This window comes from Homalodisca vitripennis, chromosome 1 (genome assembly GCF_021130785.1).
Source record: "Homalodisca vitripennis isolate AUS2020 chromosome 1, UT_GWSS_2.1, whole genome shotgun sequence".
NCBI lineage: Eukaryota > Metazoa > Arthropoda > Insecta > Hemiptera > Cicadellidae > Homalodisca > Homalodisca vitripennis.
In genome coordinates, this window is record NC_060207.1 from 90,206,182 (window position 1) to 90,224,149 (window position 17,968).

Consider the following 17,968-nt stretch of genomic DNA (forward strand, 5'->3'; position numbering starts at 1 on the left):
TTCCAAAATTGATATGATTTTTAACAGGGTTATTCCTTAAATTGATAGGCTAAAATTATCTTAAAGTAAAAATCTATATACTTAAATGAATACTTAAAAAAAAAAAAACCCAACTTGAACGAGTTTACATCCTTCAGTTGTGGTGGAAGCAAAATAAAAATACTACTATAAAATTATTGAAGAATTTAGTAAATGTCCAGGTGTCGTTATAACAAAAATTTTTTTTTCTTACTTTGTCAGTAGTAAACTAAGAAATTTGAAAACACAGGAAGCGTTTTAAATCTAAAAGTACGTATTATTGTCAACAAATCCAGAAAATTTTGAAGCATATAAGTTAAAAAATGCATGACTTATTGGTAAAATAATAAAAATTTACTTACGTCAATTTGAGGCAATCTGTTTGGAAATCTGGAGTCAAACACATTGAATGTTCTATATTAATTGAATTTGTTTGTGAATCCTGTCTTAAAAATACACTTTATTGTCAAAACACAACACTAATAAAAAAGTTATTATTTACAATATTTACAGTTTTTTTAGTTTTTATAATTTCAGTGGCAAACATGCTTGCCGAGGCATTCAGCATGTACACCAAGACCACATCTTACACACACTGTCCGACCTCCGCTTCTTTCCTTCAGGATGATTGTCACCTGAACAGGTTCGGCACAGTTTTTCCTTCTTCTCAGGTAATTTCCTGAGTCCGAAACCAACTGATGGACCATCACCACCACCCCGGAGATTTTGCGGGATTTGCTTACTTGCAAGCCATTCCGAAGAAAGATCTCCTATCACTTCTTTCATGAACTCAGCCCTCTTCAGTTGGCCTTGTGTTGTATTTAACTTGTACAACACATATGCATTCAGCACCATGCGTCCCAAAAACATTAAATATTACTTTTTTGGCATGTTTTCATGGTCCTCCGCTCATCCATGTACACATACAACATCTGGTCGGTTGAGTCAATACCCCCCATACCTTTATTGTACTGAACGAGCAATTTTTGTTTTGGTCCGTATCAATACATGTCCACTTCTTCTGATGGAGTAAGTCTCTGAGGCAGCCTGGCAGTCAGTAGACAAAATCAAAAAACTGAGATGAGTTTGATTTTTTCTCTCTATGAGCCATCATTAGGAGAGGGCCCTTTTCTCATATAGGTTTTCTGACCCACAGCATATTTTCCTAGTAGTTGATTAGGAATGCCTTTCCTATCCTTCTGAGAGTGCCAGTCATAAAAAGTATTGTGATCATACAAAGTCCTAGCAAGAGATATCGAGGGTGAAAAAGTTGTCGAGATATAAATGGTGTCCCCTTGTTCAAGCAATTTGCCATCTGTAACAGTTGCATGACAACTGTGCTACCTAAGCCAGTCTGTACCACTCTTTCATTTTCCTGAGTCCTTTGTGCTCCTTTGTAGCAGTAGAAAGCTACACAATAACGTGTTATTGAGTCACAAAGGACCCAAAGTTCCCCATTTATGGTGTTTTTTTTTTTGGGAGGTACTGAGTCAATGCGACTCGCTTCTTCGTGCCAACCAATGATTCATCAACAGATAGAGCCTGTGTTGGGGAATAATACTGTTTGAACAGTCTGTTTGCATGATCAATGATCGGTTGAAAACGACCACAAGGGTCATAACCTGGATTTCCATGTGGAATTAATTTGCTTACATCTACAATATGGAAAAATTTTAAAATAATTTGGAATCGGTTGCATGTCATCATCTTGGCAAAAAAGGGGGTAGCACTTGTGAAATGAGTGTCCCAGTAGCTAGTTATACTTTGGCTTTGTAATCATTCCCATGTTTAAAAATTATGGACAAAAATGCTTTCATTTCCAGCAATGTTACATCAACCCACTTCCTGACTCGGCTAAAAGGAGGCAAAGTCTCTTGATTTTTAGCAATATATGATCTTGCGTATCGATTTGTTTCATTTACAAACACCGTAAGTATAGCTGTTGTAAAGAACAGGTTGAAGTACACAATTGGTTTAGAATTTTGTGGAGGACAATGTTTTGGCCCACTCAATTCAGCAAACGTGAACCGATGATTGTAAGGTGGGTCATTGCCTTCCTCCACCTCAACCCAACTACTACTGTCATCAGCAGGAATCATTTTGTTGGACATCATTTTGTGTAGGCCTAGGCCTACCACCTGTTGCTCAACTACACTAGGCCTAGATGGAGGCTCATCTTCCTTGACTCTGATGTCAACAGAGGTACACTAGGCCTAGATAACATCAATGGTCTGTTACCTCGAAATGAAGATGATGTACTGGGTTGGTCAGGGTTAAATGTAGGGTCTTCATCTGTGTCGTCTTCAAAACTATATTCACTAGAACTATCTTCAGATTCACTACTGTCTCGATTAGATCCATTTTTCAGAACCAGTGTCACTAGATTGGAAATTAACACCGGCATCTCTAACAATGCCAATCAAAGTATCTTCACTCACAGGAGAATTCGGTCTCTTTTGACTCATTTTGAACTAAAATTATAATAACCGGCAATATAAGATACTAATAACCTCAAACGAACCGATAGTGACACAATAATTACTACGCCGTCGGAGTTGAGCAGAGACGGACCGAGCTCAGACGGCACAGCCTTCCAAATTTCAATTTCGTTAAAGTTCGATGTCGAAATGTAGTATATAAAAGGATGATTGTTATTTTTTAAATTAATTAGATATATTCCTCTATCAATTGAAATATAGTATGATTTATTTGGCAAATTTAATAACGCTGAAATAAATTTATGATGCAACAACGATATATCGTTGCATATCAATTTTTCGCCCAAAACATCAACAATGATATATCGTTATGTATCACTTTTCGGTAAATTCACTCACAACGATATATCGTTGCGTATCAGTCAAAGGGTTAAATAGAGAAAACAAAAATGCTTAACCTATACAAAATTAAATTATCTTAAAGTAAAAATCTATATACTTAAATGAATACTTAAAAAAAAAAACAACCCAACAACGAGTTTACATCCTTCAGTTGTGGTGGAAGCAAAATAAAAATACTACTATAATAATTGAAGAATTTAGTAAATGTCCAGGTGTCATGATACCCACTCAACAGTATATGTGGAAGTTAAGTAAGAAATTTGAAAACACAGGAAGCAGCTTGCCCTTGCAAGCAGCTCGCCTGCTCAACCATTAGTAGTGGTTGGAAAGTTACCTTTAAGCCCTTGGTTAAGTATTGGTTAAGTATTAGAGTGTTTCTTGGCCCTAACTTTCCCTAGAGATTAAAGGTATTCTTTAACTTAAAATTTTAGCAACACATTTAGCGATTCATTTGATTGACAAGAATTTTTAATTGGAAAAAAATATTTACTGGTTGTTTTAGGATGTTACTTGTTACAAACTACATGTAACGGCTGTAAGTACTGAAAAATTATAGTAGATCTACAAATGTTGGTGCATAAAAATATGTTTAGCTGATAACTGAAAACTTATAAATAAATTTCATAGTGGTTAGTTTCCATATCCTTACTTCCTTGCCCAGTGAGAAGACAATAAATTCATCAATATTTATATCTTAATATTTTTGGTAAGTGAAGATAAATGATCGTTAAATGAATTTTGTTAAAAGACAAATATAAAAGTTTATTTTGAAGAACAAATATACAATGGAATCAAAAGGAGAACTATATGGATTACAAATATTAAATAAAATAAAATTTTTACACCTTACATAGTTTAAAAAGTAAATTAAATAGTAGTTTTAAATAGTAGAACAACAAAATTAATTAATTTATTTTTTGATCCTTTGGAGACCATTTACCAACATTAACATTCAAGATGGGGTTGCAGTGAAGAAAATTATGTTGTTAGTGGACCTATAAGAGTTATTATAACTCAAAAGTTGCACAATTACACTTGTTAACTACACATACATAAATTAATACATAACAAAGACAGAGGTTTTCAAGATTGCTTTATTTGAATTCGTGTATATACCAAACAAAAGCCTCAAATTTTGATAAAAAAATATGAAAACTATATGTATAAGTTTTATTACTTATCCCGGATTGTATTTACCTACCACAGATCAGCTTTTTACTATAAAAAATATTTAAATTGATATTCAAATCATAAAAAATTTAAGACAACGTTTCATGCCCTTAAAATGTCTTAAAAAGAGCAATTTGCAGAAATGTGAAGATTCCTGTAAAGGTCTATGGTCGAATATAGGAAGGTAGACTGCTGATCTCAAATTAATTAATAAAATGACATTTCAACTGTTTTGTTGATATACTATTGTTCTTGGGAAATGTTGCAGTTGATGTAAGACTCTAGTTAGAACATCATCATCATTGTTTATGTGTGAAGGAGGAATTGGGGTTACACACATAAAGCAGTTCAGGTTCCTTTCATGAATTAAGTTTTCATTTGACTAATATTTAATCAAAAATTGTGGTTGCTTTCAATTTTTTATATAAACAATAATTGTTCATTACTATACTTTCAACAGAAAGATAGGAATAAAATTGTTAGGATTTATATTTTGATTTAGGAACCATATTATCTGTTCTTTCTTTAGAGTATGGAGTGTGACCAGATGTAAGGACATTGCAAACAATGTTAATTTTTTGACTCGTCAATTACATAAAAGGTTCCTAAGGCACATAATAGTAGAATGTGATAAGAGCTATAAGATGGGTGTATGTATCACACAGAGTTTAAAACCTTATTAGAATGTTATAGCTTTACAAGGGGTTAGGGGTATAGCTTTTCAAAAATGCTAATGGCCAGATACCATAGGTTATCTTCAATGTGATTTAGAGATGAATGGGGACCTCGTAAAATTATTTTAAGACCCATACCAAATCAATCTTTGGTTTTCTGATAGTACCGGAAATGTTAACATTATTATTATCTTTTGTTCTAAAGAGAAATGAAGCTAATAAAAGATTTAACACATTGGCTGCAGCAGGTGCCCTTGAGTGCTTGTCTTGTGAGATTAGTTATCATCACTCAGTATAAACCAGTAGTGAAGGTGTTGAAAAAATAATAGTATTGAACCTTAGCCCAGCATTCAATAGTATTATAAAAATCTGATGATTATAATTTTGTATTTGATTATAATTAACTAAACAAAATTAATTGTTATGAATAAAATTAATTTAATTTGAATGTTATATACATTTTATTAAATGCTGCAATTTCTTTTATGCATCTTTTGTGTATTTCAAAAATCTCTATCTTATTCTTTGTATTTTAGCTTAATATTTGAGTTTTAAGCCTATTTACCATTATAGTTGTATTAGTTTACTTATGTGAATATAATGAACTAATAAATGTTGTTGTCTATTATATCCAATTGTAAGAACACTGTCACTGGAACTATCACTATAACTATATATGTCACTATCACTTTCACTAACTTTTGGAGGAATAGTGTGCTTTATTTTATCCCAAAGATTTTTAATTTCTGAGAAAACACTGTTAAAATTATCTAGTTGCTCTTTTTTCCAACAGTAAATTATTCCTAATTCTGTTAGGTTAAAAACTAAATCCCAACACCTTTGGGCCTCCCTGTTTAATCAGTTCTCTGGTGTAGCTTTTTACTTTTGAGTTGTTATTTTTTATCATGTTAAACATATCTAATAAATCACTGTAATATTGCAACAAGCTATTATATAAATACTGCCCATTAGTTGGTATGGGATATTTCAACTCTTGCAATAGTCTGTGGTCAAAATTTTCTAAAAACGTTTCCTCTCTTGCAATACAATTATGAACAAACATGGAGGTGATAAAGAACATTAGCAAATGTTCACCTATGAAATAAACCAGCATATTCACTAATTCATAGTTGTTCTGTAATTGTTATAAACCTCTTAGAATTACTAATGTCTTCAAATTTTCAGCAGATAAGATATAAATGGAAGTTTAATTTTTTTCATTATGTATACTGAATGAAGTTCTTCATTAAAACCCCAAAACTCTTGTGAGGAAAATCTTGTATATCTTTAAAATCAAAATAAGTCTATTTTTTCTTTAAAATATGCCTCAAAATACCCATTTTTGAGGTAGAGCTGTCTAGAATTTTGGTGAAAGTACTACTGTTTATTTTAATTATTACAGTTTGTTTGAAAAATCACAAATTTTCAAAATATCAAATATTTTTATGTGTTTGTTCCATTTACATGAGTATAACCTTCGCTGCTTCATACAGAAAAACATCAAAACATCATGATTGAATCTTAAAAACCAGATTCCATATCTTCTGCACCCAATCCTATTTATTTTTATTGCTGTCAATTAAACAATATATATGCAACACTCTTTTTAGTCACATACACATATCAGTCTTATATTTACATAAATAATGTGTGTATCTCATAGGTGGGACATGTACACACATATTTACCAAGGAAATCAATAGTTGTATTGTATAAATATAAATAATTGTATAAAACAATGTAGCACACTCAATTGTGCACCTGATGAGACAATGAGAACACCTCTTCATCTAGTTTACAGTTGATTTTGTAATCTAGCTGTCTCTGATGTCAAAACGATGCAAATAGTTTATTTTAAGCTTCTTTTTAATATTTTAAGTCTGACGTTCATTCCAGATTCCAGGAGTCAAATCTGTCACACAGCATCAGATTTCAGATGCTGCACAAAGTAAAATGGAGTTGAACTCAAAATTCATGAGTCAATTTCTTTTAACACCTATACTAAATTAAATTATACAATACATATAAAATATAACTGTTTGTTTATATATAAAACATACAGCTATAAAATTTAAACATCAAACGTTGAACATTAAGCATCAAATATAATAATCAACAGCAAAAAATAAAATCCCTCATATAACACCATGATGATTGTTTTTTAAATTAAAAATATGTAAGCTGTATATACTGTAATCATTTATTAATTTTTTAAAGTAATAATAACCAGTATTATTAATTTTAATTCTTATTTGTTGATTTATTCATGAACACTAATATATCTTTAAAATAACTAACTTATTATTGAATTTGGTCTAAAAACTGTTTTAATGAAACATGTAACTCTAAAATTAAATAAAATGACTTGGGTCAAAAAAGGGAGTTGAATGTCAATTAGATATCACGAGGACAGGAAGAGGGAGAAGTTGTGATTGCATTTTATATTGTGACCCATGTGACAGATCAAATGTTAATGTTGTTTATATAATCTAATTACTGAATTAAGTGCCACTTAAACGGTGGAAGATAAATTTGGAGGATTAGTTGTAAAAAGGAACACCAACTCAGTTCATTTAGTCATGTTTTTCATACCAACTATTAATAGTGCTTTGTATTATGAGGCAATTCAACAAATAAGGTTTTAAACTGGTCTGTAAATAAATTATTCATCATCATTAAAATGTTAGATTGTTTGTGTGTGCTTAACAGTTATCGTCATTTCACTGTTGTGTGTTTTATATTTCTAGTTACCCATTTTTGCCAGTGTCTTTTAGACATCAAGGATACCAAAACTGTTTTAGAATTCGGCCAGAACTTGGCAAAAAGACTCACAGATAGTCCTTCAGGTACTAAAGAGGACATAATCAATGATCTCACAGACTATTTCATATGTCTCAATACTGCATTCCGAGTGAAAAACGAGAACAAGGAAATGTTACAGGAACTAAAGGTTCAAGGTGGTCCGCCATTCCTTGGTCTTGTTATTCACGATGATTTGCTGGTGAACAAGTATGACATGGAACCAGTGGAAGTGGACCACACTAGAGAGGTGTTGGAGGACATTCAACGGATTTGGAAGGACATCAGTAATGAGATAATGGTTTCACCAGAGTTAGAAGTGACTGATAAGTCTGTCTCATAATTACCAGAAACTTCAATGTTTGTTCCATCTGACTTTGAAAACACTAGACTTTAAACTTGGATAATTGAAGTATTTTAAATATTAAATTTGAACATTTTTTCAGTCCTTTGACATTCTTATGTAATAATAAAATCAGCATAACTTGATATATTGGATGATTTGAACTGTTGTCATAGTCTCTTGAACTTTGAGATACCTATATTTTATGGCTATATTTGTGGTTATTTATAAATAAAAGAACATTGTATTCTCTGTAAAATAGACATTATATTAAATTAATGTATTGTTTCATTCTTAAACAATGTTTAGTTTGTAGTTCGTGGCACAAAAAAGCATTAAAATTTATTAAATAATATTGACATACTTGAAACATTTGTAAAGCAGTCAGAACCATTTAGCATGTTTAAGTTGTGAAATAAGTTAATTAATTACTACGCTATAACAATACAAAAATAATGAAAAATATCACAGTGAAATAATAACAAATCAAATTTAAACAAATTTGAGATTCACGTTCAAATTTTATTAAAGAGATTATTCCAGAAATTATACCAGTTGAAGCCACTTGAAAGATTTTATTAAAGAGATTATTCCATTATAAAAATTGTACTTGAAATAGAAACAATAATAGAAAGATAATAACAGATTGTGATTCGAAATGCATGGAATGGCAATTCTACTTCATTCTTGTAGTTTAACCACTCACATAAATAATAGAAAGTACCAATAAATATTACATCCAAACAAAAAGAACTGCTTTAATCAATCAATCAATCTTCTTTATTTACAGTAACATTAAGAAACGTATTGGCGTCAAAAATATGATACAATCAGTACAAACAATTAAGAATATGTGAGTACAAATTACAATGTTGAAATTATTCTCTTTACTGATGTGTAGAGTCAAAGAATTCTTTCAATGAATAGAGCGGTCTTGTCTTGAGCCAGTTGTGAAGTCCTGTTTGTTAGTGCTTTTAAAGATGTGGGCAGAGCATTGTATAACTTGCATCCGATGTAACTTGGTTTTCTTTGGAACTGGGCTGTGCGATGAGATGGAAGGGAGAAGTTGGTGGCATATCGGGTGTTATAGGAGTGGATGTTTTCACCTCTGGTATGTAAGTCCCGATCTCTTGTTTGAAGTATGACAGTTTGAATGTAGAGAGCCACAACTGATAACATTTCAAGAGATTTGAAAGCATTCCTGCAGCTGTCTAGTGGTTGCAAGTTCAACAAAACTCGAACGGCTTTTTTCTGCAGTACTAAAATACTATTAAGATTGCTCTCAGAAGTCCCTCCCCAAACAGCTATACCATAGCGGATGTGTGATTCTACCATGGTATAGTAAGCAGTCTTTGTTGCATCCAGTCCTGCTGCCCAATATATTCTTCTGACCACATATACTCCAGTGCTGATTCTTTTACAAAGGCTATTAATGTGGCTAGTCCATCTGAGGCCTAGTATCAAGAGACAGACCTAATAATTTTGTTTCTTCTTCGGAGGTGATGTTTGGTAATTCTAAAACAGGTTCTTCTAGTCTACTGAAGTTTAAGTGCACTGTCTTGGATGCATTTAATGCTAGGTCATTTTGGCTGCAGTAGTTAATTACTTTATCAAGTGTGGATAATGAGTCTTCATAAAGGTCTTGTGCTTTGTTGTTTCTCAGAAGGAGAGTAGAGTCGTCAGCACACATGATTCATTTTTTGTTTCTATTTGCTTCGATGATGTCTGGCAAGTCATTAGTAAACAAAATGTACAGTACTGGCCCCAGGACTGAGCCTTGAGGTACTCCTCTTTTCGTGGGCTGCGGCTCAGACAAATATGCAATCTTTGTGCCTTTTGTGGTATCTTGGACTTCTACAATCTGTGTACGCCCTTCAAGGATATTAATTTCCCACCCAAAAAAAAAAAAAAAAAAACACAAAAACAAATAAAATTGTTTTGAAATTATTTTTTAAGTCATAACTGGCAAACCACGCATTTTCTTTACCTGTTATACCTGGAGAAAAATGAACATCTGTCTCAGTCAGAAATTTATTGAGAACAATCTTCATGTTGTTTTGTTTGACGAGCATGGCATGTTGACGTGGAGGCAGATGTAATTTACATTAATAGTTTTTATCATTCCCATAATGTAAAACAGATCTTATTTTAAAAAATTACTCTATTATACATTTATAGAAATAAATCTAAAATGTATGTATGTTCTAAAACACAAATATTTTACATACAAAAAGTAACAAACTAGGTTGAATTTAACATTACTCTAAATCCTATGTAATATTTCAAATAGTTAATTAAACATAGTTGTTTTTTGAATTGTGTTACTTAATAAATAAATAAGTAATTGTCTTTTAGTACTGTATGTATCATTGCTTTTACTCCAAAATATATGTTAACTCTGAAATGTTAAGCATTAGTAAATTTGGCAACATGCAGTGTTTTTTTTATAATTAATAATGCTGCTGTTTGGATGGCAGACCAGGTAGTTGAAGTAAAGTACTTCTTTATAAGGTGATTTTTTTTTCAAAAAGACAAATGATGAGGTGGTAGGGTGAAATTAGAGGCATTTCGGGTGTTGCGTAGATGTAGATCTCTGTGCCTGGTCTGTTCTGAGGTGACTGCATGAAGGATTACTTCTTGGATATAAAGAGACACAACAGTGAGGATCTTGAACTTTTTAAAAGTTGCTACGCAGCTCCTCCGAAAGCGAAGTGTTGCTAGGCATCTTAGTGCTCTCTTATGTTGAATGAGCACCCTTTCCAAATAGGTGTCTTCAGCTCCTCTTAAAAGTGTTATCCCATATCACAGGTGTGATTCAAACAATATTAAATAGGTATCGTAGTTGTGTCTATGCCACTTACTTGTTTTATTCTTCTTATCACATAGGTGCCTGAACTTTTTTTGCAAAGCTGATCAATATGGGGGTCTCCAGGTTAGACGATTCCACTACAACCCCAAGATGTGCTTCCTTTTTAGCCAATGTCAGATTTATGTTTGGACCAACGATGCTAAAATGATAAATAGATAGTAACATAAAAATAGGTTTCGTAAAATTTTTATTTCAGGCATCAGTAATTGCAATGGACAAGACAAATTAAAATATTTGGAAAATAAAATGTATCTTGTATTTGAGTTTACATAAGCTGTAACAAAAATGCTGTGCTGACTATCCATGGTTTCTATAACTAACTTTAATAACAAAAATGTATGTGTTTTCTAATACAGCTGCTAGTTACTATTGATTTTTTATTCATAAAATTATAAAATTCTACTTCTGTATCAATTACCGCCACACCCAAAATGTTTGTTGTTGACATCTTAAGTTTGTATACAAATTTTATGTATTATTTATCAACTTCAAAATATTATTTTTAAAAAAATGTTTAAAACAAATAGGTTTAAATTGATAATAAAACGAATAAACTTAGTAAGTTGTAAAAAATTATTACTAAAAACCCATTGATTAATGGGTATTTAATACATTATTAATTTAAATAATTATTCATCAAGATACAAGTTGGTAAACAATATCACGTTAATTAAGCGTGATGATGGTGATTGCACATAATTCAGCTTGCAGCTATGCATAAACAAGTAGTTAATTAATATGTGTTTTAATTTTACTCACACAACTGTGTAAGATAGTCTTGTTGGGAGTCCCATTTCAATGGGACAACAACTGAATTCATTCAGTTGTAGAAAAGTAGTGTTATCTTTAAGAGCAAAAGTGGTTGTTTTCAGTGGGCAATCAAGAACAAGGTGAAGCGCAGGTCAGAAATACAATTAAAAGGGCATAAAGATATTTTTGCTGTTTGTGGTGAACAATGATTTTTATTATAGGGAGAATAAAGTTAAAACTTACACAATAATTCTTTTTTATTGTGTATTCAATACTGTTAAGTTTACATATAAAACAAGCGTTTTCACATTTACGAGGGCTGTTCAGAAAGTAACCTCCGGTTGGTCACAGTGCGGGTAGTGGAGGGGAGTAGCGCGCCATCTGTGCATTCACGCACTAAGCAGGTCAGTCGGCATCAAGCTGTAGTCGAGTGAACATCGTACCTGCGCTAGTTTAGTTTTTGTGGCAGTTTGAAATGTGTGCTGCAATAGAAAATACCGCCAAATGTGAAGTGCGTGCTGTTATACGGTTTTTTACAGCCAAAGGATACTCTGCAGCAGCTATTCATCGTGAGCTTTGTGCCGTGTACGGACCACAAGTTATGAGTGAAGGAGTTGTCCGTGAATGGGTACGTTTATTTAAAAGTGGACGAGAAAACGTTCATGATGAAGAGAGGAGTGGTAGACCATCCTTGGTGACTGACGAACTCGTTCAGACAGTTGATGCAAAAGTTCGTGAAAATCGACGTTTCACAATGGCGGAGTTGTCTACTGATTTTCCACAGATTTCTAAGACTCTTTTGTACGAGATAGTGACAGCAAGATTGGGTTACCGTAAGTTATGTGCACGATGGGTGCCCAAAATTCTTACCGACCACCACAAAACTCAAAGAATGGCCTCTGCATTAGACTTTCTGTCACGTTATGCGGACGAAGGAGAACCATTGTTAAACAGAATCGTGACCGGTGACGAAACCTGGATTAAGTACGTAAACCCTGAGACAAAAGAACAATCAAAGATGTGGGCACATTCAGATTCGCCTACCAAACCAAAAAAAGCCCGGCAAGATTTTTCTGCCAGAAAACTGATGGCAACGGTGTTTTGGGATGCCAAAGGGGTGTTGTTGGTTGAATTCATGGAACGTGGGACGACCATTAATCAAGACGTGTACTGTGAAACACTAAAAACATTACGACGGGCTATACAGAACAAACGCCGTGGTATGCATGCTGACTTCCGGTATCGTTTTTTTTTGCACGATAACGCCCGTCCTCACTCTGCTTGCAGAACAACAGCCCTTCTTAAGTCCTTCAAGTGGGACGTTTTCAACCATCCACCTTACAGCCCAGATCTGGCGCCAAGCGACTATCACCTCTTCATGCATATGAAGAAATGGCTCGGGTCCCAGCGGTTTGATGACGACGAAGAGCTCAAAGATGCGGTCACAGGCTGGCTCAAGGCACAGGCGGGTGATTTTTATGCAGAAGGAATTTCAAAGCTTGTGAAGAGATACGATAAGTGCCTCAATCGTGATGGAGACTATGTCGAAAAATAGTGCAAAGATGTAGTTGTAAGATGTATATATTAAAATATTTTTACTTAACTTGGTGTATTTTTTTCAATCGACCGGAGGTTACTTTCTGAACAGCCCTCGTACTTCTTCTGAAACAATTACAAAGTTAAAAGGTTACCACACAGAAAAAACTTGTACTGTGCACCTGCTGCTGTTTAATATCTGGTATAAGGTAACTAAAAACAATTTACTTTATGGACAAAAGTAGCATAATAACTGTTATTTGTGCAGGATGATAAAAATAGGTTTTAAACTTAACAATTGCAGCATAATCTAGTGGTAAATAACTAAACTATTACAAAATAAAAGTACTAATCTTGTAGGATGAAGTAGGCTATTGCTTGGACATCCTAATAGTATTTTCAATATTAGAAAATATGATTTGATTAGGCTGAATGTATTATTTGTAGTAACTAGTGGTAGAAATCAATCTCCACATTTGCAAGCGAGCTTTTCTTTACTTCCTAGAGGAATCAATATTGCATGCAATTTTGAAGCAATCACGTTTTTTCCAACGAATAAAAAGTAAATAAATAAAAAAGAGCGCATTTCAATAGTGTGATACTTCGCTCCCAGAGCTGACCTCCCGTAGGAAAGGAGTCCAATCTATGGTAGACTCTTCCACAGGTTCCGGTTCTGGCCGTCCGGAGCGCAGGTGAACTACCCGGTCCTGGATATCTTCCCATAACTCCTTGGTCAGTAACATGATCTAAACCAAAGAAAAAAAACTGAAAATATAGTCATTAAGGAGTTTTTAACATAAAAAATAGCACCATTTTACAAAAGTTTACTACACTTTATGTACGAGACTATAGGAATGAGGACTACACTACAGTATAGTTTTTCATAATTGCTGTGATAATATTGGTTCTATACCACACCAAAGAGTGGAAGTAATAGTATTGGCTATTGTAGCTAACATAAGCATAAATCTGGTTGTGTCTATTATAAAATCAAGCAGCCTTTTGTAGCTTACTACATTATAAGCTTTTAAAATGCCCACTTTTATGAAAAATGCTGTTGCTGTCCACCTTGAACTTTGCAGTAAATAAACTAGTTATACACTTTTTTTGAATAAAGAGAATGGCCAATAATAATGCTCTGAGAAAGTATGGTGAATCATTTAAGATTGGCTAATAAATGTATGCAATGAAAGTAAAAGTGGACAACTAAAAAGTGTAACAGATAACACGAAAAATACAGTAATAATTTTTTTCTTTTAAGACTTCATGTAATTGTATCTCAAACACTAGTTGAGTTACAAAAACTTGGTTATTAAAAGAAGTTTAGAAAATGTTACAAGCATTCCAAAAAACTTATTTTTACTCTAAGGCCATAAATAAAGGAGTTGTGAAATCTAAACAGCTGCCATATTGGAACAAAATAGCATACCGAGCTGGGCAATGAATTTAGCTGTGATATTTATAAAATAAACGTTTGTACAGAGTTTCAACTTGTTGTGGTATTTTTTTCAGTTATCGTTTCCACAAGCCATGTTAAATAACATAGATATATGAATTACTTTATTTAAGACAGAACACTGGAAATGTATTCTGGTACCTCTATCTGAAAAAAATAAGAAACTTTCCGTAACTCCTCAAAAGTGCATAAAAAGACTGCTTTAGACAGGATATTTTCAAAATTTCCAACTGACTCTGGAATCATACCCCCAGACCACAAGGAGATATAGTTCCGTTACTTTTAGTTCTAGAAATCGAGCACTGGATGTATATTTCACTTATAAACTTTGGTGAGTAGTTTTGGACTCTAGGATTCATGTTTAGTGAAGTTATGTAAAAACTTCCTTCAAGTCCTGCCATGAGGAGAACTACAGTAGGTATATTCTGTGTACATAATCTATCTAAACATCAGAGTAATTAATCCATCAGTATATACGTATAAAATTATCAGGTAAATTTAATTTTCCAAGTAAATTTCTTACCATTTGATATCATGGGCAGTTTAGAATGGAATTGTGATTATGAACCTAGTTCATATGGGCCAAATGCCACAGTAAAAGCCATTATTATTGGTGACTTAATGCAAGTGGTTAATACGTAGAAAAACATCTGAGAACGACATCTCTGAGTTATCAATGGCAAAGTGTAGCGGGTCCAGCGGTTGTAGAGAGTTTGGATTGGAGATGTGATGTCCATGTTTAACACAGTTATGTGGTTGATAAAATAACTGAGAAAGTTGAGGTTGTTTTACAAAGTCATAGTATGATCCAGTGGTGGCTCCAGACGCTTTAAGATTGTCTTTTACCATATGCGGGATGGTGAACAATGTGTTTCTACTATACCATTCTCCATCCTTTTTTTGATGATTGGCGTGATTGCACAGGTTGTACAAGTCAACATCCCAGACTGTTATGTTCTATAGTGAGGTGATAACTTGTGTATCACTAACATTCAAGTGGTAAATATAATGCTTGTATTGATTTATGTTCATGTTGCCAAGCTGAACAAATATGAAGAACCATTCACTTACATTGTTAGCTCAGTAAATATGTCTTGATAGAGTATTAACAAATCTAAAACCAATGTTGAGATTGAAACAGCATATATAGTTTTCTAAATTTTTCTATGATGCACAAGTCATATCAGCAGAATATTATAGTATTTTTGTTACAATTTGTTTGACTATGCTACTACATTTTATGTGATTATATTGATGTTATAAATCATAAAAATACATTTTAAATTGGTTAAAAATCTAAATTTACAGTTTAAACTACTGTTACCTCTTTGACATCCTGTACTTCCACACTGTCTGCCCAGTTATATTTTCGTTTCAATTTAAAGAAGTCAAAAGTGACATTAAGATGGGTAGGTCCACCTTGTTTCTCGAGCTCATTGTACACCTTAAATCCTTTTACAATCTCAGCCCCATCTTTGCGGGTCAGGAGCCTGTACACATCTGACAGAAGGTTGTAGTAATTCCGTAGGTCCTTGACAAGTAAAATTCCATGAGGACTTGATAATGTGGTCAAACGGTGATTCAGACTGTTTCCTAGATTCACCAATGGGTGTGGATCCTGCTTTTCTTCCTTTATGCTAAAACGCTCATACTCCTCTAACACGCTAGTCTTTACTAGCAGCAGTAGAATGAACAGGTTCTGCACATAACCCATTATGTAGACATCTCCAATTAAATGTGTTTATACTGATTTTAATCATATTGTAGATCTTGATATTTTAATAACATTCAATTGAATGAACCACTTACATTAAGACTAAGTGACTCCTCGCATTAAATGTGCAAAAAATGTGATTAACTTTCAATTACAATTTATTAATACTGAGGAATAACAATATTAAATAATAATTCTAACTATTATTTTTAATTTGTTATTTTTATAGGATAATTGTTAGTAATATAGATTATTTAATTAAAAAAGGTTCATCGTTTCTAGCATTAATATGCCTGTCCTTAACACTTATGACCTTATTTTAGGTTCTCAAAATATGGGAGATGTCTTATAGATATCTTTAAATAATAATAATAATAATAATTTATTTCCAAATAAATACATACATTACATAGTTCTTTGTACAAATACAGGATAATAAAAACCATAATAATATACTTAGGTAACAAAATACATTTGCCATTACCACAATAATTGAAATCTAAAAGTATCTTAAACTAAGTGCCAAGCCTAACTTTACATCCTTAAAACAACTTAAAACGCATTCATTCCAACATGAATAAAAGTACATACACTCTTCACATTCATACATGCACAACAAATATAAAGTACGATATTACTGTGAAATTCATGGATTGACACATTTAAATATAACAAAATTAAATCAGAATGTTGGGTCATGTATTGTACAAAATGTATTAATAATATGCACCTAAATGTTGAAAGATATACTTTTAGTGTTTTGTAAAGTTTATCATTTTTTAATGGTGATTTATTAATGGAAAGTAAAAATAAGTTTGAGACGTTTTTCTGGAAACCAGTAAAAATCAAAAACTAAAAAAGGATTTGGCTGCATATTAATTTCATCTTCAAAATCAGATATATCCATACATTTATGATTAAAAATAAGGGTGTATAATTGTTTGAGGTGAAATATTTTTCTTATGGGGTTAAAATAAAGATGGCTGCCTAGTATAGCTGGCTCATTAGTCAAGGTAGGATTTTAACCTAATCCAGACCCAGTTCCAAGAAAAGGGGCAACCAGGTTTCCTAATAATTAATTTATATTAATGTTTCACCCCTTTATCCTTTGCACTCAATTAAGACCATCCAGAAGTTATCTCTGGTGCCATAAATGCTATTTAATTGTGGAAGGTCACAATTTACTCTACACCTGTTTGTGCAGATAAATTTGTGCAATTTTATTCCTACCAACTTGAATTTCCACCAATAATGAATGGCTAATATCAAATGGCTAACACTGCTAGCATGATTGTGAGTGACTAAACATTTTAAACATCCGTTTTCTTCCTATGTGAAGTTTAAAAATTTGTGAAAGTAATATTAAATTTAATAAAGTAATAAAAAAAACTAGTCTTCTGACAGTGAAAAAACATGACAAGTGTCTGTTCAAGCAAGAACATTATGCAAGATAATTTTTAACAGGCATTTGGAAGTGGAAATTAGCCCATGATAGTGGCATTTCAATCACAAAAGGATAAATATTCTTCAGACACTTTCTGAAATGTTCTTAGTCATTAGTCTTTTTTAATTTCTAATTAATGTTAATTCAGTAATATGACAGGGTTAAAAGGATGAAACAAACCCCAAAAACTTTGTATTGTTCACAAAAGGGTGTCACAAATTTCTGTGGCTGATAGTATTCATATTTCCAAACAACAAATGTTTTATTAACATTGGTTGAGAAATGTAATGTTTATACAAATATTATTATATCTAAAACTAGTAAAGCTACAGATACCAAACTTTGTGCATAGCTT

At 32.6% G+C, this 17,968-nt stretch overlaps 2 protein-coding genes across 2 annotated transcripts in view; one reads left to right on the forward strand and one right to left on the reverse strand.

Moving 5' to 3' along the window:
- Window positions 1-3,478, forward strand: part of LOC124366337 (ubiquitin-related modifier 1) — a 29,628-nt gene extending 26,150 nt beyond the window's left edge. Inside the window, exon 6 of the mRNA XM_046822833.1 lies at window positions 3,361-3,478. The gene's annotated coding sequence lies outside the window, so the exon portion shown is untranslated. The remainder of the gene's footprint in view (window positions 1-3,360) is intronic.
- A 9,690-nt stretch (window positions 3,479-13,168) lies between these two features.
- LOC124366362 lies at window positions 13,169-16,280 on the reverse strand. Its single transcript, XM_046822867.1, has 2 exons — window positions 15,780-16,280; window positions 13,169-13,745 (listed from the first exon to the last, which is right to left on the reverse strand). Exons 1-2 carry the CDS (start codon window positions 16,167-16,169, stop codon window positions 13,587-13,589), a joined length of 549 nt encoding a protein of 182 aa, XP_046678823.1. The 5' UTR covers window positions 16,170-16,280; the 3' UTR covers window positions 13,169-13,586.
- Window positions 16,281-17,968: the final 1,688 nt, after the last annotated feature.

Coding starts and splice junctions, on each gene's coding strand:
- LOC124366362 (XM_046822867.1), bottom strand. CDS start 16,169: ATGGGTTATGTGCAGAACCTGTTCATTCTACTGCTGCTAGTAAAGACT. Junction 13,746..15,779: donor AAGTACAGGATGTCAAAGAG/GTAACAGTAGTT, acceptor TCTTTGGTTTAG/ATCATGTTACTGACCAAGGA.